We start from the raw sequence: 21937 nt of genomic DNA on the forward strand, positions 1-21937 counted from the left end.
TGTGGGTGGCCAGTGAAACAGCCTCCTGGGGTTCAGGTGCCTGGGTCAGAGGCCAAGTTCTAGAGAAAGGGGTCACTTCTGCGGGGGACACAAGGGATGAGCAGCTGGCTGTGCCTGAGATGGGGGCAGGCAAAGGTAAGGACTGGGAGGAAGATGGGGGAGTCAGGTGTGACCACACTTCCTGTCGGCTTGGCCAAGGCTGGGGTTGTTTGGGGAGCACTTTCTCTGCCTTCTCTCCCTCCCCTACTCTTGTCCTCTTTACAGCTTTATTGAAGCATAATTTCATGCCATAAAACTCACCTATGCACATTCCGTGCTTTTTAACCAGTTCACAGAGTTCTGCAACCATCAGCACAATCCAACTATAGACCAGTCTCCTTGCCCACAAAAATTCCCTCATGCCCACCTGCTGCCACACCCTGGTCCCAGCCTCTGTCCAGGTCACCTGCTTCCTGTCTCTGTACACTTGCTTTCTGGACTCTTCCTATAGATGAAAAGTAATATTCGTTGGAAGGACTGAGCTGAAGCTCTACTATTATGGCCACCTGATGCAAAGAGCCAACTCGTTGGAAAAGACCCTGACGCTGGGAAAGATTGAAGGCAGGAGGAGGGGGCCACAGAGGATGAGATGGTTGGATGGCATCACCCCCTCAATGGACATGAGTTTGAGCGAATTCTGGGAGATAGTGAAGGACAGGGAAGCCTGGCATGCTGCAGTCCATGGGGTCGCAAAGAGTTGGATACGACTTAAGCAACTGAACAATAACACATCATATAGTGTTTTGTATCTGCCCTCCTCCATGTCTAGGCGAGTCCTCGTAGATTCCCGGCACTTCTATTGTGGGGTCGTCTGGTAAACTTAAGGCTAGCTCTGAAATTACCCAAACTGCTTTCCAAAGTGGCCGTGCGGATCCCGCTCTTCAGTGGTAGGAAGAAGGCTGAAGGGGCAGGACAGAGGCAGGTAGGGGTGGGGTGGGGACGAGGTAAGGGGTAAAGGGGGCTGGCTAGGCAGAGGCTGGACTGGACAGGAAGGGGCCGGGCGGGGGTCTGCAGGCGTAGGTTTGAAGGGGAGAGTCGCCGGCCGGTCAGGAGGAGCACCCTCCTGCGTGGCGCGGGGCTGATCGGTCGAGGGACGTCCCCCGGTGCCCGGGTGCCGGCCCCCGCGTCTGCGGCCTGGTGCGCGCGGCCGGGCCCGGGAGCCCGCAGCGGCCTGGCCCGAGAGGGCTCGAGGAGGCCGAGGATCGCTCCCGGGGTTGTTCGCGCCCAGCAGCGCTGCCCTCCTAGCCGCCGGCGGTTGCCCTGCCGCCGTTTGGAGCAACCGGAGGTGCGGAGCTGATTGGTGGGATCAGGACAAGACGTGTCGGGGCTGCCGAGATTGAGTCGCCCCGCGGAGCTCCCAACGCCGATTGGTGCTCGACGCACCGGAAGTGCCTCCGCAAGGGGCGGCACAGACAGCACCCAATGCCGGAGGCGCCGCTCATTGGGGGAGCTGGAGGCGTGTCCCAGCTTGCGCGGTGACTGGGCGCAGGCCCAGCGGGGGCGGGACATGCGCAGCGATTGGGCGCAGGGACCCCGCGCTCGCGGGGATTGGACGCGCGGAGGCTGTGGCGCGCTGTCCCGGAGAGGCCAGTGGGAGCTCCATGGGGAGGCGGCGGCTGCGCCGGCCCGACCCGGCGGACGCGGCCCGGGCTCTGCCCGAGGCCATCGCTGCGTTGAGCCGGACGCTGCCCGCCGCGCCCAGCCCCGAGACCTTCCGCCGCGCCAAGTTCGACCATCCGGAGGCGGTGAGGCCAGCAGGGCAGGCAGCCGGGCGCGGTGGGCCCGTGGGTGGACGAAGGGAGGTGGCCAGCTCCACTGGCAGTCGTTCTTTGATCCCCGCAGGCCCCCGCGCTCTGGCGGCTGCTCTTTCGTGTGCTCTCGCCGCTGCCCGCCGACGGCGCCTCGGCCTCGCTCGCCCTGGGTAAGCCTTCCCGCCAGGCCCGCCCTGGCCGGCCCCGGCCCCGCCCACCAACCACTCACGGGACAGCCCTCTGCAGAGCCCCGCCCATCTCCCCGCTTCCCCGCCAGACCGGTCCTGGTGGCCCCGCCCCGCCCCTCCCACCATCCACTCAGGGGACAGCTCTCTGCAGAGCCCCGCTCACCTCCCCGCCTCCTCATCGGACCCTCCGTGGTGGCCCCGCCCCTCCCCGCCTCCTGGCTAGGTCCCCGTGTTCCTACGGGACCCTTCCGAGCGTGCTCTCTGCTCTGGGGTCGCGCGTGGGGCCCTTCCATAGAGTCTGAGGGAGTGTCGCCTCCAGTGGGTGGCCCTCCTGAGCTGGCGTCTCCTATCGCAGAGGCTCAAGCCCGCTGGGTGAAGTCGGCGCTGCGCTCCCAGGGCTACCCTAGGCGGGCGCTGGTGCAGCTCCCGGACGACGGCTCACAGGGTGGCCGCGAGTTGCTGCTGGCCCTGGCCTGGCTCCTGGCCCGCGGGCCCCTGCCCGAGCGGCTGCTGACCCAGAGCCATGTGAGGCTGGGCGACGAGATACCCGTGTGTGAGGTGAGTGCAGGAATCCCAGCCCGGGCCGGAATCTGGGGTGCGGGAGCTGGATCGGCAAGGTCGGCCCTGTGGGGGTCAGCGTTGCCCTCCTGAATGCTCGGGGGAGCACACGGAGGCAGGGCAGGGCCCGGTGTGTCCACAGGGTCTGTCCCCAACTCTTCCTGGCACCCCTCAGACCTGGCGGTGGTCACTCGCCTGGGCCTCCTTTCCCTTTTGGGGTACCCTGTGTGGGGTGCAGGGGCAGCGTGTGACCATTGCCCCCTCCGCAGTGTGAGGCCCTGGCCAGCCCTGGCCTGCCTGCTCCGAGTGTGGAAGCAGAAGGCTGTGTGGACATCCGCCACCTGCAGTGGCTGATGGGGAAGCTGCGGCTCCAGTGGCGAAACCTGATGGCCAGTCAGCAGGAGCAGTGCGCCCTCCTGGGCAAGGTAGTGCCGCTCGCGCAGCGCCTCTCTGCTGCACAGGCCTGTCCAGCTTCCCAGCTCAGGATGGGGCTGGTCTTTGGCTGGATGTGGGTCTTCCCAGGCCTGGCTGGGGACTGACTGGTTGGGGGTGGCCCGACGGTGGGACGCTACGGCTCCGGATTGTCCAGGAGGGGCCTTGAGCAGGTGCTGCTGGGCGTCTGTGGGGCAGGGAATCAGGGAAGCCAGCGGGGGGAAGGTACCTTGTCCTCCCACTATCTCCTGGGTGTAGGCTCACAGGCAGTGGGCAGCTCTATCGGGGATCCTAAAGGCTGGTAGGGCTCAGCTGTGGGGGCACAGGGGTCCCCCTACTGGCCTAGGACATGTTCTGGGCTGAGAAGTAACTGGGTAGGTGGCCTGGGCTCCCTCTAGCACAGGACTCTTTGGTGCTAGAACCCCTGGCAGAGGGTCTTTTGCTCAGCTCGCGTTTCCTGGGACGCCTTCACCCCTTCTTGTCTGGGCTCCCTCTGCTCCTGCTGTGTGGGACGGGCCCCCCTGCTGACCTCCCTGCTGCCCTCAGGCCTCCCCTCGCTGGTGCACCTCCCTGCCCCCCAGACCCAGGTGGTCTGTGTCCCTGCCATTGGCCTCACTGGGCCACCGAGCCTGTCTGGGGCTGTTTCTGCCACCGCCCAGGCCTGCCACTTGATGGTCTGCTGAGGGCACAGGGGTGCAGGAGCTGGGCGGGGGTGCTCCTCCCTCTGCGGGGCCTCCTGGTGGCCCCGAGCCAGCCTCAGCAGTGCTGACTGCTGTCCCTTGCTGGGCCCTCTCTGAACCCCCTTTCCTGGTCTGTACCTTGCCTAGTGCTGGGGGGCACCCACATGCTCAGCATGGGGTCTGCGCTGCGTTTCAGATCCACTCATACACCCGTGGCTGCCACAGTGACCGCAGCCTTGGCCACCTGTCTGTCACCGAAACGGAGCTGCTCAGAGACCCCGAGGGCGGCCGGCAGGTGAGGCTGGTGGGACCAAGGTGGGTGTGGCCCAAGGTGAGAAGGGGTCTGGGAGGGTGGCACACCCAGGCTGTGGGTGGTCGTCAAGCTCACCGTCTGGCTTGCGTGGGGGATGGGCACAACCTCTGTCCCTCTCCTTGCCCGGGCCTGCCAGTGCCGCCATCAGTGTGTGTGTGGCCGGGTACTGTCTGGGCCGTGGGGACAGCACAGGCATCGGGCGGCTGGCAGCCAGCTGTGGCGGTGGCGGGGGGGATGCTGGAATTAAGGAAGACGCCCAGGGTCTGGGCTGACGGGTGTGGGTGCCTTGAGCCTGTGGAGGTGTCGCCTGGTGATGGGCTGGGAGTGGCCCACTCTCTGCTGACCTTCTTTTCAGGAGCCCCCTCCATTACTGTGTCCTGCCTGGAGGCTCACGTGGCCAGGGGCTCCTGGGACAGACCGGTGGCCACGACTTGAGTACTGGGCTCTGGCCGTCCAGAGTGAGGCTGGCACTGCCTGGCCTGGGGGCACTTGGCCGGGAAGAATGACTGAGGCTCAGGATGGACCCAGCAGGTCTTGGCTGTAGTGCTGCGTGCTCCTGGGGGTCTGCTCCCTGATGTGGGGTCAGGGTGGCCCATGGGGCCCACCTGGCCAGTGTTCCTGGCGGCTGTCTGGCTGGCTCTGTGGGCAGGACTGTGCTTGGCCCTTGAGGTGCTGAGGCCGCATCTGGGTGTACTGAGATGCCCTTGGCCTGGTCCCCATTTGGGGTGACTCAGCGGGGCCCAGGCCTCCTGCCCCTGGTCCCCTGGTCGGGGGAGCATGGGGGCTGTGGCAGCCCCAGCCTGGTGCTGTCTGGGACCCCAGCCTCCGTGGGCGCTGTGGTGGGGGGAGCTCCCCCTCCGCCTGGGGGCTGGTGCGAGTTGGTGCCACAGTACTGAAAGCGTCGTCGTGGCCAGGCGGAGGGTTACGTTGACTTCCTCCCAAGGTTTGTGGATGGTCTGCGGGTGGCAGCTGGGAGCAGCCTACTTGAAGGGCCTGTGCTCTTGGGATGGGTCCCAGAAGCTTCTGGGATGGCCTCTGGTGCCGTCAGCGGCCAGGCGCGCTGTGGGCACTGGGCATTGTCCTTGTCCCCAGTCTGCTTCTGTACGGCCTGCCTGTTGGGGGTGTGGGCACCCCCGGGACTGTTCTTGGGAACCAATGAAGCTGCTTTTCTCACTCGCCACTGGGTGTGTGCGTGTGTGTGGTATGGGCACGTGGCTCCACCCTGCCAGGTCCACAGGCCTCCCCCAGGTCACAGGGCAGTTCTCACCGCAGGTAAGTCTGCCTCTACCCTGCTCCACTGGCTTTGGGCTGGGCCCTTGGCCTGGTGTTCAAGGCACCCCCTCCGTCTGGCCAGGGGTGTCCAGCCCCTGGTGGCATGACGATGGTCGTGGCCTGGGTCTCCGTGCAGCCTCTGAGAGAGAAGGCCATCAGGGCAGCCTCAGTGCTGGCTCCGGCTGCTTGTTGGGTCCCGGAGCACATTCTGGGCTCTCTTCTAGGAGTGGCCTGGGCCTTCCCAGGGGACCAGAGGCCTGGGAGGCTGTGGAGGCCGATGTGTCTGTCGCTTGCCGTGGGCCCTCTGGGTGGCCCACACCTGGCCTCACCCCCTTCGGCTTCCTGAGACCGTGGCGGCCCGGGCAGGTGGGCGGGCGCTCAGCACAGGGGCCGCCTGGACCCACGCGCGCCGGTGCGGGGTCTGTGGGTGCGGGCGTAGGGGCAGGGCGGGGCGCAGGGGGCCGTGCAACTGTGTTCTCCACGCTGGGCCCATGGCCTGTCCTCCGTCACCCTGAGCCAGGCACCGCGCAGCCCCTGCCCTGCCTTCAGGTTTAGGGGGTTACAGGGGAGGGGCTTCCCAGAGCCCAGAAGTCTCTGCTGTCCAGGACCCCCAGCTGCCCAAAGCCTCCAGGGTGCAACCCTCCGTCAGTGGGGATGTGGCGTGGAGTCCCGAGTGAGGGGCACCGGCACTCGGCCCCCACCCACAGGACCCACGGTTGGGGCGGGCACGGAGGCTCCCGGGGTGGTCGAAGGCCTGAGGGTGCTGGAGGTGAGGCCGCCCGCTCCTCCCGTCGGCCTGCTGTGAGGCAGGAGTGCGGTGAGCATGATGGCGGGGCCCTGCGCTTGGCTCTGACCCGCGGGGCTTGCCTTGCAGCTGTTGCGGCGGCTGGAGATGGAGAATGCGCGGCTGGAGGCGGCCCTGGAGTGGCGGCACCGGGAGCTCATCTTCTGGCAGTGGATGGTCAGGAGGCACCCCCCACCCCCTGCCTGTCCTTCCCCTCCACACCCCTCCCCTCCCATCCCAACCCTCCCCTCCCCTGCCCTGCCCTGCCCTGCCCTGGCCACAGCAGCCCTGGGCCTTGGTGGGTCTTCCCATTTTCCAGGCGAGAAGAGAGGTCTCGGGGACGCCCCCTCACCCAACCCTGAAGCTGGTTTTTCACCTGGGCCTTGGGTTTCGAGTGTGGGGCTCTTTCAGACATCCGTCTGTCCCATCTCCACCCTTCCCAGCTCCTGAGGAGACCCAGGAGGTCCTCAGGGGGTCTCAGCCTTCTGGAAGTTTGCCCTCTGTGCGTCCCTGGTGTCCAGGCCCCTGGGGGTGAGGGTCGGTCCAGCCCCCTCTGTGACCTAGGGGTGGGAGCTGAGCCCTGCTCGCTGTCCCCGCTGGCTGGGGAACCTGGCCCATGGTCGAGGCCCAGGCCTGCCACCCTCCTTCTCACTGAGGTCTCTCCCTGCAGGACACAGTCCTGGACGCCTGCTCCCCGGAGGCCTCACCGCTCACGTTTCTGCCCAGGATCCCCGAGCCAGGGCCTGGAGCGGCGCGGCTGCTGGCGCGGGAGCTGCAGACCTTGCAGGAGGAACTGCGGGAGGCGGCAGAGGCCCGGCGGGCCGCCTGGCAGGCTGTGGTGAGCTGGCTGTGGGCCTGGGCCACTTGACCATGGACTTCCATGCTGGGGTTGCTCCCTTCGCTCTGTTTGGAAGACGTGGGCTCACCTGCCAGACTCCCCGGTGCCTCACCCCAGCAACCCTGTTGGATGGCTGGAGTGCTGGGTGGGGCTGATGGTGGGCTCCCCGGGTCTGTGCCCTGGGCCCTGAGCAGGCCCCTGGGACTCGGCCTGCAGGGAGCAGCCAGGCCCAGTTCCCCGCCACGCCTCAGGGAGGAGCTGGGCCCGAGGCAGGGTGGTGGGCCACGTCCCAGGCGCCTAGTGCCCCCGGCTTGGGGCTGAGGTGCTCGATGAGGGTGAGACAGCCTGGAGGGACCAGGCCTCGGAGCAGTGACGTCTAGGCAACGGGAGGGGCTGCTGCGGGGCTGGGGCGGGGGTCAGGCTCAGTGAGAGCCAGGGAGCCCGGGGAGTGTCCTGGTAGACGGCTCGTCCTTGGCTCACTTGCTGCCGTCTCCTGTACAGGTTGGTGGCCACGGGCCCGAGTGGAGAGCCGCGAGGCGGGCCCTGCAGACGGCTGTGGCGCAGGACCTGGCAGCCCTGCAGCGGGCCTGGGAGCAGGACGAGGGCCGGGCCCGGCCCCACGGGCCCCGCCGGCTGGTGAGGACCGAGGCCAAGGTGCCTGGCGGCCCGGGCCTGTGGGCCGCCGAGGCGACAGAGGCGCTCAGGGCCCGGGAGGCCTGCCTGGAGGCGGCGCTGCGCCAGCTGCAGGGCCAGTGTCGGCAAGAGCTGGCCAGGCTGGCAGGAGCGCGGCCTGGCCTCATCTGGGTCCCGCCGCCCGCACGCTGAGCGCTGCAGGAGCCCCCGCGTCCGCACGGCCTTGGACGGGCAGGGTCCATCCCCCAGCGGTGCAGGCTCTGGGACCCGGGGCCCCACCTCGGGCAGAGCGCGCCTGCGCCCTGCGGGCCTGGAGCAGGCCCCGGCTCTGCCCCCAGGAGGTCGTGGCAGCCCACCGTGGTGCCGTGGGCGTCAGGCCTTGCTGAGCACTCTGAGGAACACTGTGGAGGCCTGCTGGCAGAGCCGAGGCTCCAGCTGGCCTCTCTGGGGAGATGGGCGCCCCTCAGGCCCAGGGAGGGCCCCTGGGCAGGGTGGTGAGGCGGGGCCAGCCCAGGGCTGCCCGGGTGCTGGACAGACGGGCACGGCCTGCAGCACGGGGCGGGTGTTGGGCAGTGTGCCCTGGGTGCCTCTGCACACCCCACTTGGGCCAGCCTGTGCCTGGGACGTGTGTGGTTATGCGTGAGTGTCAGATCAGAATGCCCGACGGGAGCCCTGGGTGGGGGCTCTGCTCTGCCCTTGGGGGCGGTGCCCAGGGGCCCAGCGGGGAGGCCGCTGCAGACAGAGCGGCTTTGTTTCCAAGGCCATGCAGGAGCGGGGCCCGCCTGACAAAGAGCCGTCTGTCCGGGGATGTCCCGCCAGAGCCAGCCTGTCCCCGTCCTGGGAGCTTGGCTTCTCGTGCTCACGCCCCGCCCCCTGTGGGCACAGATGGGGCCTGGCCTCCTGGACCAGGCTGCCCTGTTCCCCAGGTCCCTGGGCCCCCAGGGTACGTTCTCATTGGTACTTTGCCGTCCGCCTGGGGAGCGCTGGCCCATGCCTGGGGGCACCAGCTGGTGCAGGCCTTTGTCCCGGGTGGGGGCATGCCCATGGTGCCTCTGCACTGGCCTCTGGAGCATCGGCCAGAGCCGGCAGCGGTGAGTGGATGCCCCTCTGAGGACTGCCTGTCTGACCCTACCCCGCGGCCGGCCTCTGGGTTCCCTGCACCCGCTCCCTGGCTGGAGCCCTCCTGCCAAGGCTGTGGCTCCCTGCTGCCTGCAGTTGGGGTCCAGGCACCTGACCCAGGCCCTCCACCTCAGGTGTTGAGGCCGCTTCTCATTTCCCTGCCACCACCCTCCTGCCTGCCGGACGGTAACAAGTCCACAGAAGGATGCCCTGACTCCTGTGGATCCTCTGGGGCCGTGATGGCCACGGCCTTCGGGGCCCGAGCTTTAGAAACACAAGTGGGAGCTCAGTGCCTCAGGGCTGTCGCTGCTCCGCTGACCCGCGGGCCCAGGACACTTCAGCCAGAATCCCCGTGTGTCCGTGTGTCTGTGGGACTTGGGGTGCTGATCCTGAAACACGAGGTGGCCCAGCCTGAGAGGCCAGGCTGGTGGGCGGTGGGGGCCCCTGTGGTGACCCTGAGACAGGAGCTTGCCCAGGTTGCGGGGTGCAGGCTGGGCCCCTGGGGTCGGGCTCCTCCTGCTGTCGTAATAAATGAGCCTGGTCACAATCCGGCCACTTCGGGGGGCTGAGGTCCAGTGGGCAGGCCAGAGGCCCCAGAGAATCTGCCCTGGGCCTCAGACCTCACCGGCTCCTTCTCTGACCCTCCGCTGCCTCTCCACCTCTGCACTCCCCCTGGCCTGCTGGCCACCAGAGTCCCCTTCTGCTTGTGATGTGACAGGTTTACAGGCTGGACCCCTGGGCTCAGATCCTGCCCCCAACCCCTGGCCTCGTGTGGGGCAGCCAGACCCACGTGTGTCCTGGAGCCAGCCCGGCCTCCCACCCGCAGACACAGCCGTGCAGGAGGTGGGCACACCGCGCCCCGCTCGGTGGGGACTCGCTGCATTGAGGCGGAGGCCCGGTCACTGAAAGGAGCTGGAGCGGCAGCTCGTTGCGACACCTGCTGTGTGTCAAGGCTGGAGTGCAGCGGATGGAGCTGTCTGTCCAGGGGCCCCAGAGGAGAGAAAACGGGCAATCAGATGAACCTTCGCTGTAACCAGGGGCGGCGGGCAGGGCCGCCTGTGGGTGAGGTGTGGGGCGGGGGCGGGGTGCCTGGATGCGAACCGCGCTGCCCCCAAGGAGAGAGGCAAGGAGTGAGGGTCACGGCACGCGGGCCCCCTGCCGAGGCCTCCTGGGGTCCAGGGGCCGAAGCTCCAAGTCTTCTAGAACACAAGCCCGTCGCAGAAGACGTGCAGGAGACCTGCACGCAGAACAGCCGTGATTCAGGCAGGGAGGGCTCGCCCCCGCCGGGCCTCCCTGGCGGTCCCGCCGTGAGACTCCATGCTTCTGCTGCAGGGTGCGCCGGTTCCACCCTCCGGTCGAGGACCTAAGATCCTCGCTTGATGTGGCCAAAAAAAGGCGCTGATCACGCGCGTGTGACCTTGGGGACATGCGGCTCTAGGGTCCCACTCGCCCCCATGCCCCTGTCCTGGGTCACCCGTGGCCTTAGAAGGCAGGGCGAGGGCCCAGGTGCCCCCTGCAGCCGGGTGGCTCTGCTGCCCGCGCCCAGACTCTTATCCCCGCCGCTCCGTCTCCATGGTCCTCCGGGCGCTGGACCTCCCTGCCCACTGGCTGGCCCCCATCTCCCTCGCCTTATCTGCACTGGTCGACCTTGGCCTGGGGGCGTGGCTGACTAGTCAGGACCACAGTCCCCCCAGACGCCCCTCCAGGTGGCTTGAGGGTGTTCCCCGATCCCGCTGAAGTCCAGGTGCGGGTGAGCAGGATCATCTCTGAGTGGCATGTAGGAGACAGTCCCTGTTGGCGGGGCCCAGCTGGCCACCCGTGCCCTCCCCGTGGGTGTGGCTGCTGCCCACAAGGTGCCCGTGAGCTCTGGGGCCTCAGCTGGGTCCTGGCTGCCAAGTGCGGCCGAGCAGCGGGCTCTCCGCTTGGCGGGGTGGGGGCTGATTCTCCACTCGTCCGACAGCCAGGACCACTGCGGTGCCCGTGCCTGCCCTGGGGCTGGGGGCGGGTGGGGGCCACCCCCACCCACCCACCCCCGGTGTCTGGGGGAGAGTGGACACCCAGACGAACCTGCATAAGGGGTAGGGGCGCGCCCTGTTGGGTGGGGAGGCCTGAGGTGACAGCAGTGGTCAGAGCAGCCCTGCCGAGGGTGGGGAATGGGCGGGGAGGACTTAGAGCAGCCCTGCCGGGGGTCAGGTGTGGGGAGTGGGCAGGGAGGACTGGGTGCTGAGTGTCCTGTCCAGGAGCGGGGTCAGGAAAGGGGGTGCTTCTGGGGAGACTGCGTAGGAGTGGCACGGGCTGCAGGCTCTCCTGTCTCTGGTGGGGGAGGTGGTACCCTGTCCAGGGCCAGGTCCCGTCTTGGTTCTGAACGGCCCCTCTGGCCCAGGTGGGGAGCGTCTGGGGCTCAGTGAAGGGTGGGTGAGGGTCGGGCTGGCGCCTGGGGTCTGTCGCTCTCTTGGCTGTCGGGCGTGTCCGCTGGTGGCTTGTCTTCAAAGCTGTTTTTCTTCTTCTAGCCTCTGTCTCTTGTTTTAGCAGCCCTGTGTCTTCACTGTGGCCTGTCCAGCTGGGGCTCTGGGGCTGGGTTGTGGTGTGTGGGACCTGAGATCCCCAGCGAGGGGTTGAATAGGTCCTCCTGCACTGGGAGTGTGGAGTCTCATCCACTGGGCCAACAGGGAATTCCCTCTTCTGGTCTTTATTTACAAGTCCCATCTCCCCTTCCCATTTAGGGACATTATTAAATTGTGGTAAAAAACACAACATTAAATTTGCCATCTTAATCTGCCTGCCAATGTAGCAGACACTGGAGGCACAGGTTCAACCCCTGGGTGGGGAAGATCCCGGGAAGAGGGCATGGCAACCCACTCCAGTGTTCTTGCTTGGAGAATCCCATGGACAGAGGAACCTGGTGGGCTACAGTCCATGGGGTCACAAAGAGTTGGACACGACTGAACGTGAACACAAAATCATTTTTTAAAAATTGAAATATAGATCTGCAACCCGCATCCAGGAACAGAGCATTTTACTCCTCCCTCAGAATGAATGGAGACCAGAAATTGGATGCTTATGCCCAAGAAAGGCAGGATTTCATCCAGCACTTCTCCCAGACTGTGAAGGTGCTGACTGAGGAGGACATTGGGCACCCAGAGATAGGAGATGCCATTACCCGACTCAAGGAGGTCCTGGAATACAATGCCATCGGAGGCAAGTACAATCGGGGTTTGACAGTGGTGGTGACGTTCCGAGAGCTTGTGGAGCCCGGGAAAGAAGATCCTGACAGTCTACAGCGGGCCCTGACTGTGGGCTGGTGTGTGGAACTGCTCCAAGCCTTTTTCCTGGTGTCAGATGACATTATGGACTCATCCCTCACCCGATGGGGGAAGACCTGCTGGTATCAGAAGCCAGGCATAGGTTCGGATGCCATCAATGATGCTTTCCTTCTGGAATCATCCATCCACCGCCTGTTGAAGCTGTACTGTCGGGAGCAGCCCTATTACCTGGACCTGATCGAGATCAAACTGAGATCGGACAGACCTTGGACCTCATCACAGCCCCCCAGGGCAACGTGGATCTTGGCAGATTCACAGAAAAGAGGTATAAGTCTATTGTCAAGTACAAGACAGCTTTCTACTCCTTTTACCTTCCTGTAGCTGCTGCCATGTATATGGCGGGCATTGATGGGGAGAAGGAGCATGCCCATGCCAAGAAGATCGTGCTGGAGATGGGAGAGTTCTTTCAGATTCAGGATGATCACCTCGATCTCTTTGGGGACCCCAGTGTGACGGGTAAGATCGGCACAGACATCAGGACAAGTGCAGCTGGCTGGTGGTTCAGTGTCTGCAGCGGGCCTCTCCAGAACAGCGCCAAATCCTGCAGGAGAACTACGGGCAGAAGGAGGCTGAGAAGGTGGCCCGAGTGAAGGCGCTCTACGAGGAGATGAATCTGTCGGCTGTGTACATGCAATACGAGGAAGACAGTTACAACCACATTATGGGTCTCATCGAGCAGTAGGCTGCGCCCCTGCCCCCAGCCATCTTCCTGGGGTTAGCACAAAAGATCTACAAGTGGAAAAAGTGACCTAGAGTCTGTGAAGGTGGGGAAGGGAGGCTTCTCAATAAATTATTGTCTAACCTGTGAAAAAAAAAATTGAAATATAGTAGATTTATAATACTGTGTTAGTTTTGGGTATATAGCAAAATGATTCAATTATATATATATTTCAGATTCTTCTCCATTACAGGCGATGACAAGATATTGAATGTATTTCCCTGTGTTATACAGTAGATCTTGGTTGCCTATCTGTTTCACATTTAGTAGACTGTATCTTTAATACCATGGAAGTCAAAGTGTCCGTCGCTCAGTTGTGTCTGACTCTGTGACCCCAGGCTCCTCTGTCCTTGGACTTCTCCAGGCAAGAACCCTGGAGAGGGTTGCCATTCCCTCCTCCAGGGGATCTCAATCCCGTATTCCTGACTGATTCTTCCCTACCCCTTTTCCCTTCTGTGACCATAAGGTTTTTTTCCTCCTATGTCTGTGAGTCTGTTTCTTCTTTTTTTAAAATTAATTGGTTGATGACTTTTGGCTGCACTGGGCCTTCGCTGCTGTGTTCAGCCGTCCTCTAGCTGTGGCCTGGGCTGGTCTTTTCTGTGGTGCTCCGGCTTCTCACTGCAGCGGCTTTTCTCCTGCAGCACAGGCTCTAGGCTCACGGGCTTCAGGAGTTGTGGCTTACAGGCTTAGCTGCTCGGCACATGTGGAATCCTCGCAGACCAGGGATCGAAGCCCTGTCCCTTGCACTGGCAGTCAGACTCCCAGCCACTCGACCACCAGGGAAGTCCTGAGTCTGTTTCGGTTCTGTAAATAAATTCATCTGTATCATTTTTTAGTTCCCACTCGTGAATGATATACAATATTAATATTTCTCTTTGTGACTTACTTCCCCTAGTAGTATGATGTCTGGATCCACCTATGTTGCGAAAAGTGGCATTATTTCATTCTTTTTTATGCCATCCTAACCATTTATTTATTTTTAAATTTTATTTCAAATATTAATCAGATTGAACGCCGCCACCTGAATTAACCGATCCACGTGGATTTTTGCCTGATGTTTGCTGACTTTCAAAAATTGCTTTGCAGGAGTTCTTTGAAAATTCAAGATATGAACACATCATTGGTTTCACACATTATAGATATCTTCTCCATTCTGTCCCCCTCGTAGCTCAGTTGATAAAGAATCTGCCTACAATGCAGCAGGTTCCAGTTCGACCCCTGGGTTGGGAAGATCCCCCGGAGAAGGGAAAGGCTACCCACTCCAGTATTCTGGCCTGGAGAATTCCATGGACTGTTTGGACAGGGTCGCAAAGAGTCGGACATGACTGAGTGACTTTCACTTTCACTTTCCATTCTGTGGTTGGCTAAAGATTTGCTCATGGTTTCCCTTTGTTGAATAGAAAATTTAAATTTTGTTTTAATTGAATTATGATTTTGCCTCTTGCTTTTTACAGTTAGCATTTGAAGATGTGTTTCTGTCTTGTGTCATGTTCTCCGCATTTCCTTCTTCAGTTTTTGCTTCATTCCATCCAGAGTCTGCCTCTGTGTGGAATCAGGCAGGAATCCAGATCTCTTCCATGCAGTGAGCCAGTTTCCAACACTGTCTACACACAAGCATGCCCTGGCCTCCTGGCTCTGTGCTGTCAGCTTCTCCACGCTCAGTCCCCTTCTCTCCCACCGGGCAGTTCACGCACCAGCAGCACCCTGCTCTCAGCCCCTGCATTTCGTCAGGGTTCGCCCTTAGGAGCAGAGCCAGTAGAGGTTCTAAATGAAGAGACGTGCTGTCTGCGGTTGCTGGTGTAGAAAGAGCCTGTGGTGGCGGTAGCTTCGTTTTGGCCGTCTTGCTGACGCTTACCAGTCAGCATGGTGGTGCTGTTCTTAGTCTTCAAGGGCACACGCCTAAGGTTTCCCCGTGAAGTACAGCACCATCTGTGCTCTACGTAACTTTGTACAACTTTTAGAAAGTTTCCTTCCACTCTTATTTTCCTAAGAGCCTTTTTAGAATCATAACTACCAAATAGTTTATCTTCATTAATTAAGACAGTCATATGATTTTCTCCTTTACTTTATCATAATGAATTGCATTAACACATCAGCACCCCTTCCGAAGTCAAGCCACCCTTGCATTCCTGTGAGAAGTCCTGTTTGATCACAATGCTGTAACATTTAAATATTCAGTTGGTTTTGATTAGGTATAATTTTATTTAGAACATTTATATTGATACCCGAGGGGAAATAGGCCTATGACTTTCTTCTCCGTTTTTCTTTGTATTTCCCTTTTTCTGTTATGACTTTCTTTCTTCTCCGTTTTTCTTTGTATTTCCCTTTTTCTGTTATGCAATCAAGGTTACATTGGCCTCATCATAGCCTCTGCCATCTATTTTTTGGAATAACTTATTAAGATAGGAATTAATTAGGCCTTGAAACTTTTTTCTTGGTCACACTGGGTAGTACTCAGGCTGTTTGTTCCTTGGCCAGGGATTGAACTGTGCCCCTGCACTGGGAGTGTGGAGCCTTGTTTTTTTAAGCTTTATTTATTTGGCTGCACTGGGTCTTCATCGCTGTGCGTGAGCGTTCTCTAGTTGTGGCGCGCAGGAGTGACTGGTGGCGTGTGGGCGTCTCATCGCGTGCTGGGCTTCTCTGTTGTGGAGCATGGGCTCTGGGCACATGGGCTTGGTCGTTGTGGCGATCGGGCGGAGTTGCCCTGTGGCATGTGGGACCTTCCCAGACCAGGGATCAAACCCTAACCCCTGCATTGGCGGCTGGATCCTTAACCACTAGACCACCAGGGAAGGCCTGGGAATGTGGAGTGTTAACTCCTGGACCAGGGAAGTCCTGAACTTGACTTTTGCAGAGTAAAGGCTTTTGATTTTGACGAGGTCCCGTTTATCACTTTATCTCTTGTGGGCTGTGCCTTTGGTGTCACGGCTTTTTTTTTTTTTTTGACCAGTCCCAGGTCATGAAGATTTCCTTTTATGTTTCCTTCTGCAAATTTATAGTTTTTACATTTAGACATACTAACCACTTGGTGTTAATTTTTGTGTTAGATATTAGGTTAGCTTAAGGATTTTTTTTTTTTTTTTTGGCATATGAATGTCCAGTTAGTGAAAATTCTATCCCTTCTCTGTCGAATCACCTTCACACCTTAGTTAGAGCTTATTGGTTGCGCTCAACAAAGCAGGAGTGGGAAGCAGCTTCCTCAGGCTGATGGAAGGAACCTGCCGCTTTCAAGAGACTTGTATCCAAAACATAAAAAGAATTCCTTCTTGCAACTCAACAGTAAGAGGACCATAGCACAATGGGAAAATGGGTAGTGGGTTTGAACAGATGTTCTCCACAGAAGATACACACTTGAGCAGTCAGCAGATGAGGGGATGCCCAGCGTCATGAGCCCCAGTGGGAAAGGCAACTCCAGCTTCGAGGAAATAGATGCCCCTTCACCCCCGGGGGGCTGTGGTCAGAAATACTGACACGTAACAGTCACTGGGGAGAATGTGAAGAAATCGGGGCCCTGATATGCTGCTGGTGAGAACGTACAACAGTCTGAAGACCAGCAGTTCCTCAGATTGTTAAACGTGGACTTACCTCATGACCCAGCAATTCCACTCCTGGGCATACACTCAAGAGAAATGAAGACACATGTCCACAGAAAGTCTTGTTCAGAAAAAAAATCTTGTACAAAGTGTCCATCGAAGCATTATTTATAGCCAAAAAGTGGGAACAACATAAATGTCCAACTGATAAATAAATCTGGAGTAAATGATGGAAGGTTACTTGGCAATAAAGAAGAATAAAGTAATGACAGATGCATTTGCTTCCTGAAATAAGTCACAGAAGACCGCATTGTATGAAAAAAAAAAGACCGCATTGTTTGATTCTATTAGCAGGAAGTGTCCAGAATAGGCAAAGAACAGATTAGTGGTTGCCTAGAGTTCAGGAAATTGGGGAAGAATTGGGGAGTGATTGCTAATAAGTATGAGGCTTCTTTTTGGGGGTGATGAAAATGTTCTATGATCGTGACATGTGTCGATATACTAAAAGACTTTGAATTGTAAACTTCAAATGTGTAAATTGCACAGTGTGTGAATTATAATAAGTCTGATTAAAAACTCGATCACACTGCTGTGGGTTTATTTCTGGACTCCAGTTTGTTCATATAGATCCACGTGCTTATCCTTTGACAATACCAACTGTTTTGATTACTTCAGATTTACAATGTCTTTTTTTCAAATTATTTATTTGGCTCCCCTAGGTCTTAGGTGCAGCGTGTGCGATTTAGTTCCCTGACCAAGGATTGAACCTGGGCCCCTTGCGTTGGGAGTAGAGTCTTAGCCACTGGGCCACCAGAGAAGTCCCCTACAATAACTCTTAAAATTGGTTAGTGAGAGTCCTCCAACTTCTCCCCTTCTTTCCAGAATTGTCTTGCTTACTCTCATTCCTTTGCAATTCTATATAAATTTTAGAGTGACCTTGTCTATATCTACAAAATTTCCTCCACGCGTTTTGATTGGAGTTGCATTATATCAGTAGGTCATTTTGGAGGAGACTGGCATCTTGACTACATTGCATCTTCTATCTCATGATCACAGTTTTCTATTTATTTAATCCTTGATTTCTTTCATCAGCATTTTGCAAGTTTCATCACACAGATCCTATACATGTTTTGTTAGATTTATATCAAAGTATTTAATTTTGAGGGGAGCTAAAGTGTTATTCCTCTAAAATTTTTGGTTTTCACTTGTCTGCTTCCAGTAGAAGCAGAATTGAAGTTGTTTTCACCTTGTATCCTACACCCTTATTAAGCTCACTTATTTGTACTTAGATATTTTTAAGTAGAATATTTGGGATTTTCTATATAGACTTTATTGTCATCTATGAATAGAGAGGGGGTTTCCCAGGTAGCTCAGTGGTCAAGAACCTGCCTGCCAATGCAGGAGACAAAAAAGATGTGGGTTTGATCCCTGGGTTGGCAAGATCCCATGCAGAAGGTCATGACAGCCCATTCTAGTATTCCTGCCTGAAGAATCCCATGGACAGAGGAGCCTGATGGGCTACAGGCCATGGGGTCACAAGGAATCAGACACAACTGAAGTGACTTAGCACACACTCACACATGCACGCATGAATAGAAAGAGTCTTCTCACTTTCTATTATGCATGCCATTTATTTTTCTTATTTGATTGCATTGGCCAGGACTGCTAGTCCAATAGTGAATAGTAGTGATTACACCACCTCATGCGAAGAGCTGACTCACTGGAAAAGACTCTGATGCTGGGAGGGATTGGGGGCAGGAGGAAAAGGGGACGACAGAGGATGAGATGGCTGGATGGCATCACCGACTCGACAGATGTGAGTTTGAGTGAACTCTGGGAGTTGGTGATGGACAGGGAGGCCTGGCGTGCTGCAATTCACGGGGTCACAAAGAGTCGGACACGACTGAGCGACTGAACTGAACTGAACTGAACTGAGTGGATACAGAGGACATCTTTGCCTTCTTTCTGATCTTAAAGTAAAACACCCAGTCCTTCAGAATTAACTATCACATTAGCTGTAGATTTGTTTTCTCTCTCTCTCTTTGAGATGTCCTTTATTTAGTAAAGATTTTCCTGTTTCTAGTTTTCTGAGAGTATTTATCATGGGTGGATACTGAATTCTGTCAAATGCTCTCTTTACATGAATTGATACGCTCATACGGTTTCTTCTTTAGACTGCTAATATAGTGGATCATACTGATTAATTTTCCCATGTGGAACCAGCCTTGTTTTTCTGAGATAATCTTCATGTGGTCGTGGTTTTTATTTTTTATGTTGCTTGATTCTATTTGCTAATATTTTGATGAGGATTTTTATGACATGATGACATTGGATTTTCTTTTCCCTTGTGGGTTGGTTGGATTTTTCCTGGTTCTTCATATGCAGAGTAATGTTGGATTGTGTCCTGCACATTTAAACGTTATGTTATAAATATCTGGTTTTGTTTAAATCCCATTGAGAATGGTGACATTTTTCTTTTCGCACACAATCAGCCCAGTTGGGTTCAAGCTGAAAATTCCAAATAGCCTTGTATGGACAGCGGTTTCAGCGTCCGTTCTCCTTTCAAAGCCTTTGCAGTGTCATTTGAATTCTGTCCCGTGTGGGCACTGCCAAGTGACCGGTGTGGGACCTGGGCAATGCTGTGTCCTGCGGTTCACTTCTTGGACTTGGTGTGACGCACACAGCTTGGGGTTGAGCCCAGAAGTCATAAACCACCTCATGGTTGCTCTCTGGAGCCCCTTCTCTGGCTTGTCTCTGTCACTTTCTGGCTGCCTGGGGCTCCACTTTCCAGTCCTCTGGCAGAAGTCTGGGGCTTTACTCAGCCCACCCTCCTGTACACTCCCCCGACTGGGCCTGCATCTTGAGACAGAAAAGGCCTGGCTCTCCCCCTCCCCTCAAAGCAGGTGGGTCCCACTCTGGACCATGTCTCTTCTTACTGGAGAGGAGGGTCTTAGCCCTAAAAAGGTGCTTGTGAACCCCGCTGCCTTGACTGCAGCCCGGCCAGAGGTGGGACTGCCCAGGGGCCCCAAACCAGCAAACAGAGCCACCCCTCCCCATCCCTCCTCTTTCCCTCGCTGAGCCAGAACTAGAGGGTTTCTGGAGCTCCCTGTCCTGTCACAGCCCCTGGATGACTGCTGGTGCAGGCAAGTCCAGCCCAGTGACATGGGGGAGACCCTGAAATTCGCCACCAGGTTGGTGCTTCCAGGCGGAGTCCAGCCCAGCGACACAGGGGAGGGCCCTGAAACTGCCACCAGGTTGGCGCTTCCAGTTCTGGCCCCCGCCCCACCATCTGCCTGCCTCTGCTGTCTTCAGAGGCCTCAGTGCCTCCTGCGCCACCTTCTCTCTGCAGGCGCGCTCACTGGGAGAGACCGGGCCCGTCTCACCCAAAGCGGGAGCCCAGGAGACGGGAAAGAAAAAGACCACAAACAAACGTAACTCCTTCGTCTTGCCTGGGCAGCTCTTCCTGTCTTGCCACCTTTGGCTTTTCTTTACTGAAGTGAGTGTGTGTGTGTGTGTGTGTGTGTGTGTGTACACGCACAGCGTATTCTGGACCACTGGAGGGTGAACTGCATGCATCCTGACAGTCCACCTGGACACGTCATCACGCCTCGTCCAGAAATGGTCTCCTGGGGAGCATCCTACCCCGGAGACCCCCGTGGTGATGCCACACGCCACCCTCCTTCAGTGCATATTTGCACGGCCAGTCCTTCCCCATCCACAATCCCATGATTTATATGTGTTTCTTGTAAACAGTATCCATTTTGATTAAAAAAAAAACAAACAGAACAGACTGCTCATCTTAGTCTTTCCATGGGAATGCTTAGTCCATTTGCATCTAAGGTAATTACTGATAAGTCAGTTTGTGAACCTGCCGTCTTTAGTTTTCCCATTTCTGCAGCTGCTCTGTTTCCCCCGTCTTTTCTTGTTCACGGGGCTCATTATGGAGAAAAGTTCGTGGTTTCTTCCCACATGTGTGAGCGCTACGGTCTGCTCATGTTCCTTCGGCTCTGCAGCAAGAAGCTGCCGAGCGCCGTCTTAACTCACTACAGTCAGCTGGCCCTGTGCCTGTCACCTACTTCATGGGCCATTGTGGTTTGTATTTGTCTTCATGTTTTCTAAAACAGGGTCATTCCTAAGCACCTAAAATTTTTAAATGTGCCTCAGTTCACTTTTTTATTTTAAAGAGCCTTTGTTGAATTTGTTACAATATTGCTTCTGTTTTGAGGTTTTGTTTTTTCGGACACGTGGCTTGTGGGATTTCAGCTCCTTAAGCAGGGATCAAACGTGCACCCCCTGCACTGGAAGGTGAGGCCTCAACCACTGGACTTCCAGGGAAACCCCAGTTTACTTATGTTTTAAAAAACATTTATTTGGCTTCGGCAGGTCTTCGTGGCAGCATGTGGGATCTTCGGTCTTCCCTGCAGCACGCAGAACCCGGGCCCATGCATTGGGAGCACGGAGTCTCAGCCGCTGGACCTCCAGGGAAGCCCTGCTAAGCATTTTCATCACTACCGTGAGAGTCTGCGTTAAGACTGCCCCGTGGGTCTGCTGCGTCTTGCGCTCAGCTTTCCCTCCTGTCTCCCTGATCTCATATCTGGGATTCGTTTCTTTGCCCCGAGTGCCTCCTGTAGCAAGCCTGCGACAGCAAACTCTGTCTGAGTAAAGTCAGATTTTAGCTCGGCAGTTGTATTAGTAACCCACTGCTGCTGCGACAAGTCGCCACAGGCGAGCGCAGCACAGATTTAGTCTTACAGTTCTGCAGTCTCACTGGGCTCAAATCCAGGTGCTCTAGAGGAGAGTGGTTGCCCTGCCTTTCCAGCTTCTAGAGGCGCCTGTATTTCTTGGCTCCTGGCCAATCCCCGCACCTTCCAAGCCGGCTGTAGCCTCTTCAGATCTCTCTGACCCTCGCACTCCACCTCCCTCCCACAAGGAGGCTGGTGATGACAAGGCCTGCCCTGGCAATCTGGGATGATCCCAGATCTCAAGGCCTGTGATTTAATCACATCATCCAGAGGGAGCTGGCCTGCGTCCCAAGTGTTCTGGGCCTGTCTGGGGGCGCAGTGCGGGGGGCGCAGGGGGTGGACACACAGATGGGGGATTGGGAGGCAAGAGCTGGGTGCTGGGGCGGTGAGGGGCGCATGGCATGCAGAGCACTAACGCAGACATGCGGGACTGGGGTAAAGACTGGACTTTCCCAGCAGCCCCTGGGTGAGTGGGGAGGGCAGAGCAAGACAGGAGGTGGGCAGGGAGGCCTGGCGGGCAGCCCTTCCTCTAGGGCAGATGGCGGCTGGAGGTGTGGGCTCAGGGGACCCTGGGGGTGCCCTGGTCTCCTCTGCCTCCCCGTCCAGCCAGGATGGATCTGCCACAGGGTTGCTGGTGGTGCCTGCTGACCAGTCGGAACCTGCACCTCCATGCTGCAGGAAGTGGTCTTGGTACCTGGGCCCCTGGGCTCTGGAGACCTCCCTGGGGAAGGTAAACCATCCTTGTGGATCTGGGGCCCCTCCCTGGGCACAGAGGCAGCTTTGGAGCCCTGACTGCACTTCCTCCAGTGAGAGCCAGTGTATGAGTGGCTGCGGGTGCTGGTATCCGGCAGTCAACCATCCTGAGAGCTCAGCTCCAGAGCATCTCAACGTCTCCCTCATGCCTCTCAGGAACGGGCCAGGATGGCCTGCTGGCTCCAGGGCACCCCTGGAGGGCCTGATGCCGGGGAAGGGCAGTGGAGCCCATCATCTGCACAGACTCAGCCACCTGTGTGG

At 58.0% G+C, this 21937-nt stretch overlaps 1 protein-coding gene and 1 pseudogene across 2 annotated transcripts; both read left to right on the forward strand.

The window, feature by feature from the left end:
• Positions 1-1099: 1099 nt before the first annotated feature.
• TEDC1 (tubulin epsilon and delta complex 1) lies at positions 1100-20864 on the forward strand. Of its 2 annotated transcripts, XR_011562754.1 has the most exons (9): positions 1100-1784; positions 1882-1960; positions 2334-2536; positions 2806-2961; positions 3845-3943; positions 6108-6194; positions 6688-6855; positions 7357-8579; positions 20565-20864. XR_011562754.1 is itself a non-coding variant. In XM_070775906.1 (8 exons), exons 1-8 carry the CDS (start codon positions 1641-1643, stop codon positions 7678-7680), a joined length of 1260 nt encoding a protein of 419 aa, XP_070632007.1. In that variant the 5' UTR covers positions 1100-1640; the 3' UTR covers positions 7681-9154. The 2 variants fall into 2 exon arrangements, 1 of the variants encoding a protein (XP_070632007.1); XM_070775906.1 differs by lacking the exon at positions 20565-20864 and having other exon boundaries at positions 7357-9154.
• On the forward strand, positions 10809-16771 carry LOC139178296 (farnesyl pyrophosphate synthase pseudogene; annotated as a pseudogene).
• Positions 20865-21937: the final 1073 nt, after the last annotated feature.

Source organism: Bos indicus, chromosome 21, assembly GCF_029378745.1.
Source record: "Bos indicus isolate NIAB-ARS_2022 breed Sahiwal x Tharparkar chromosome 21, NIAB-ARS_B.indTharparkar_mat_pri_1.0, whole genome shotgun sequence".
Lineage (NCBI taxonomy): Eukaryota > Metazoa > Chordata > Mammalia > Artiodactyla > Bovidae > Bos > Bos indicus.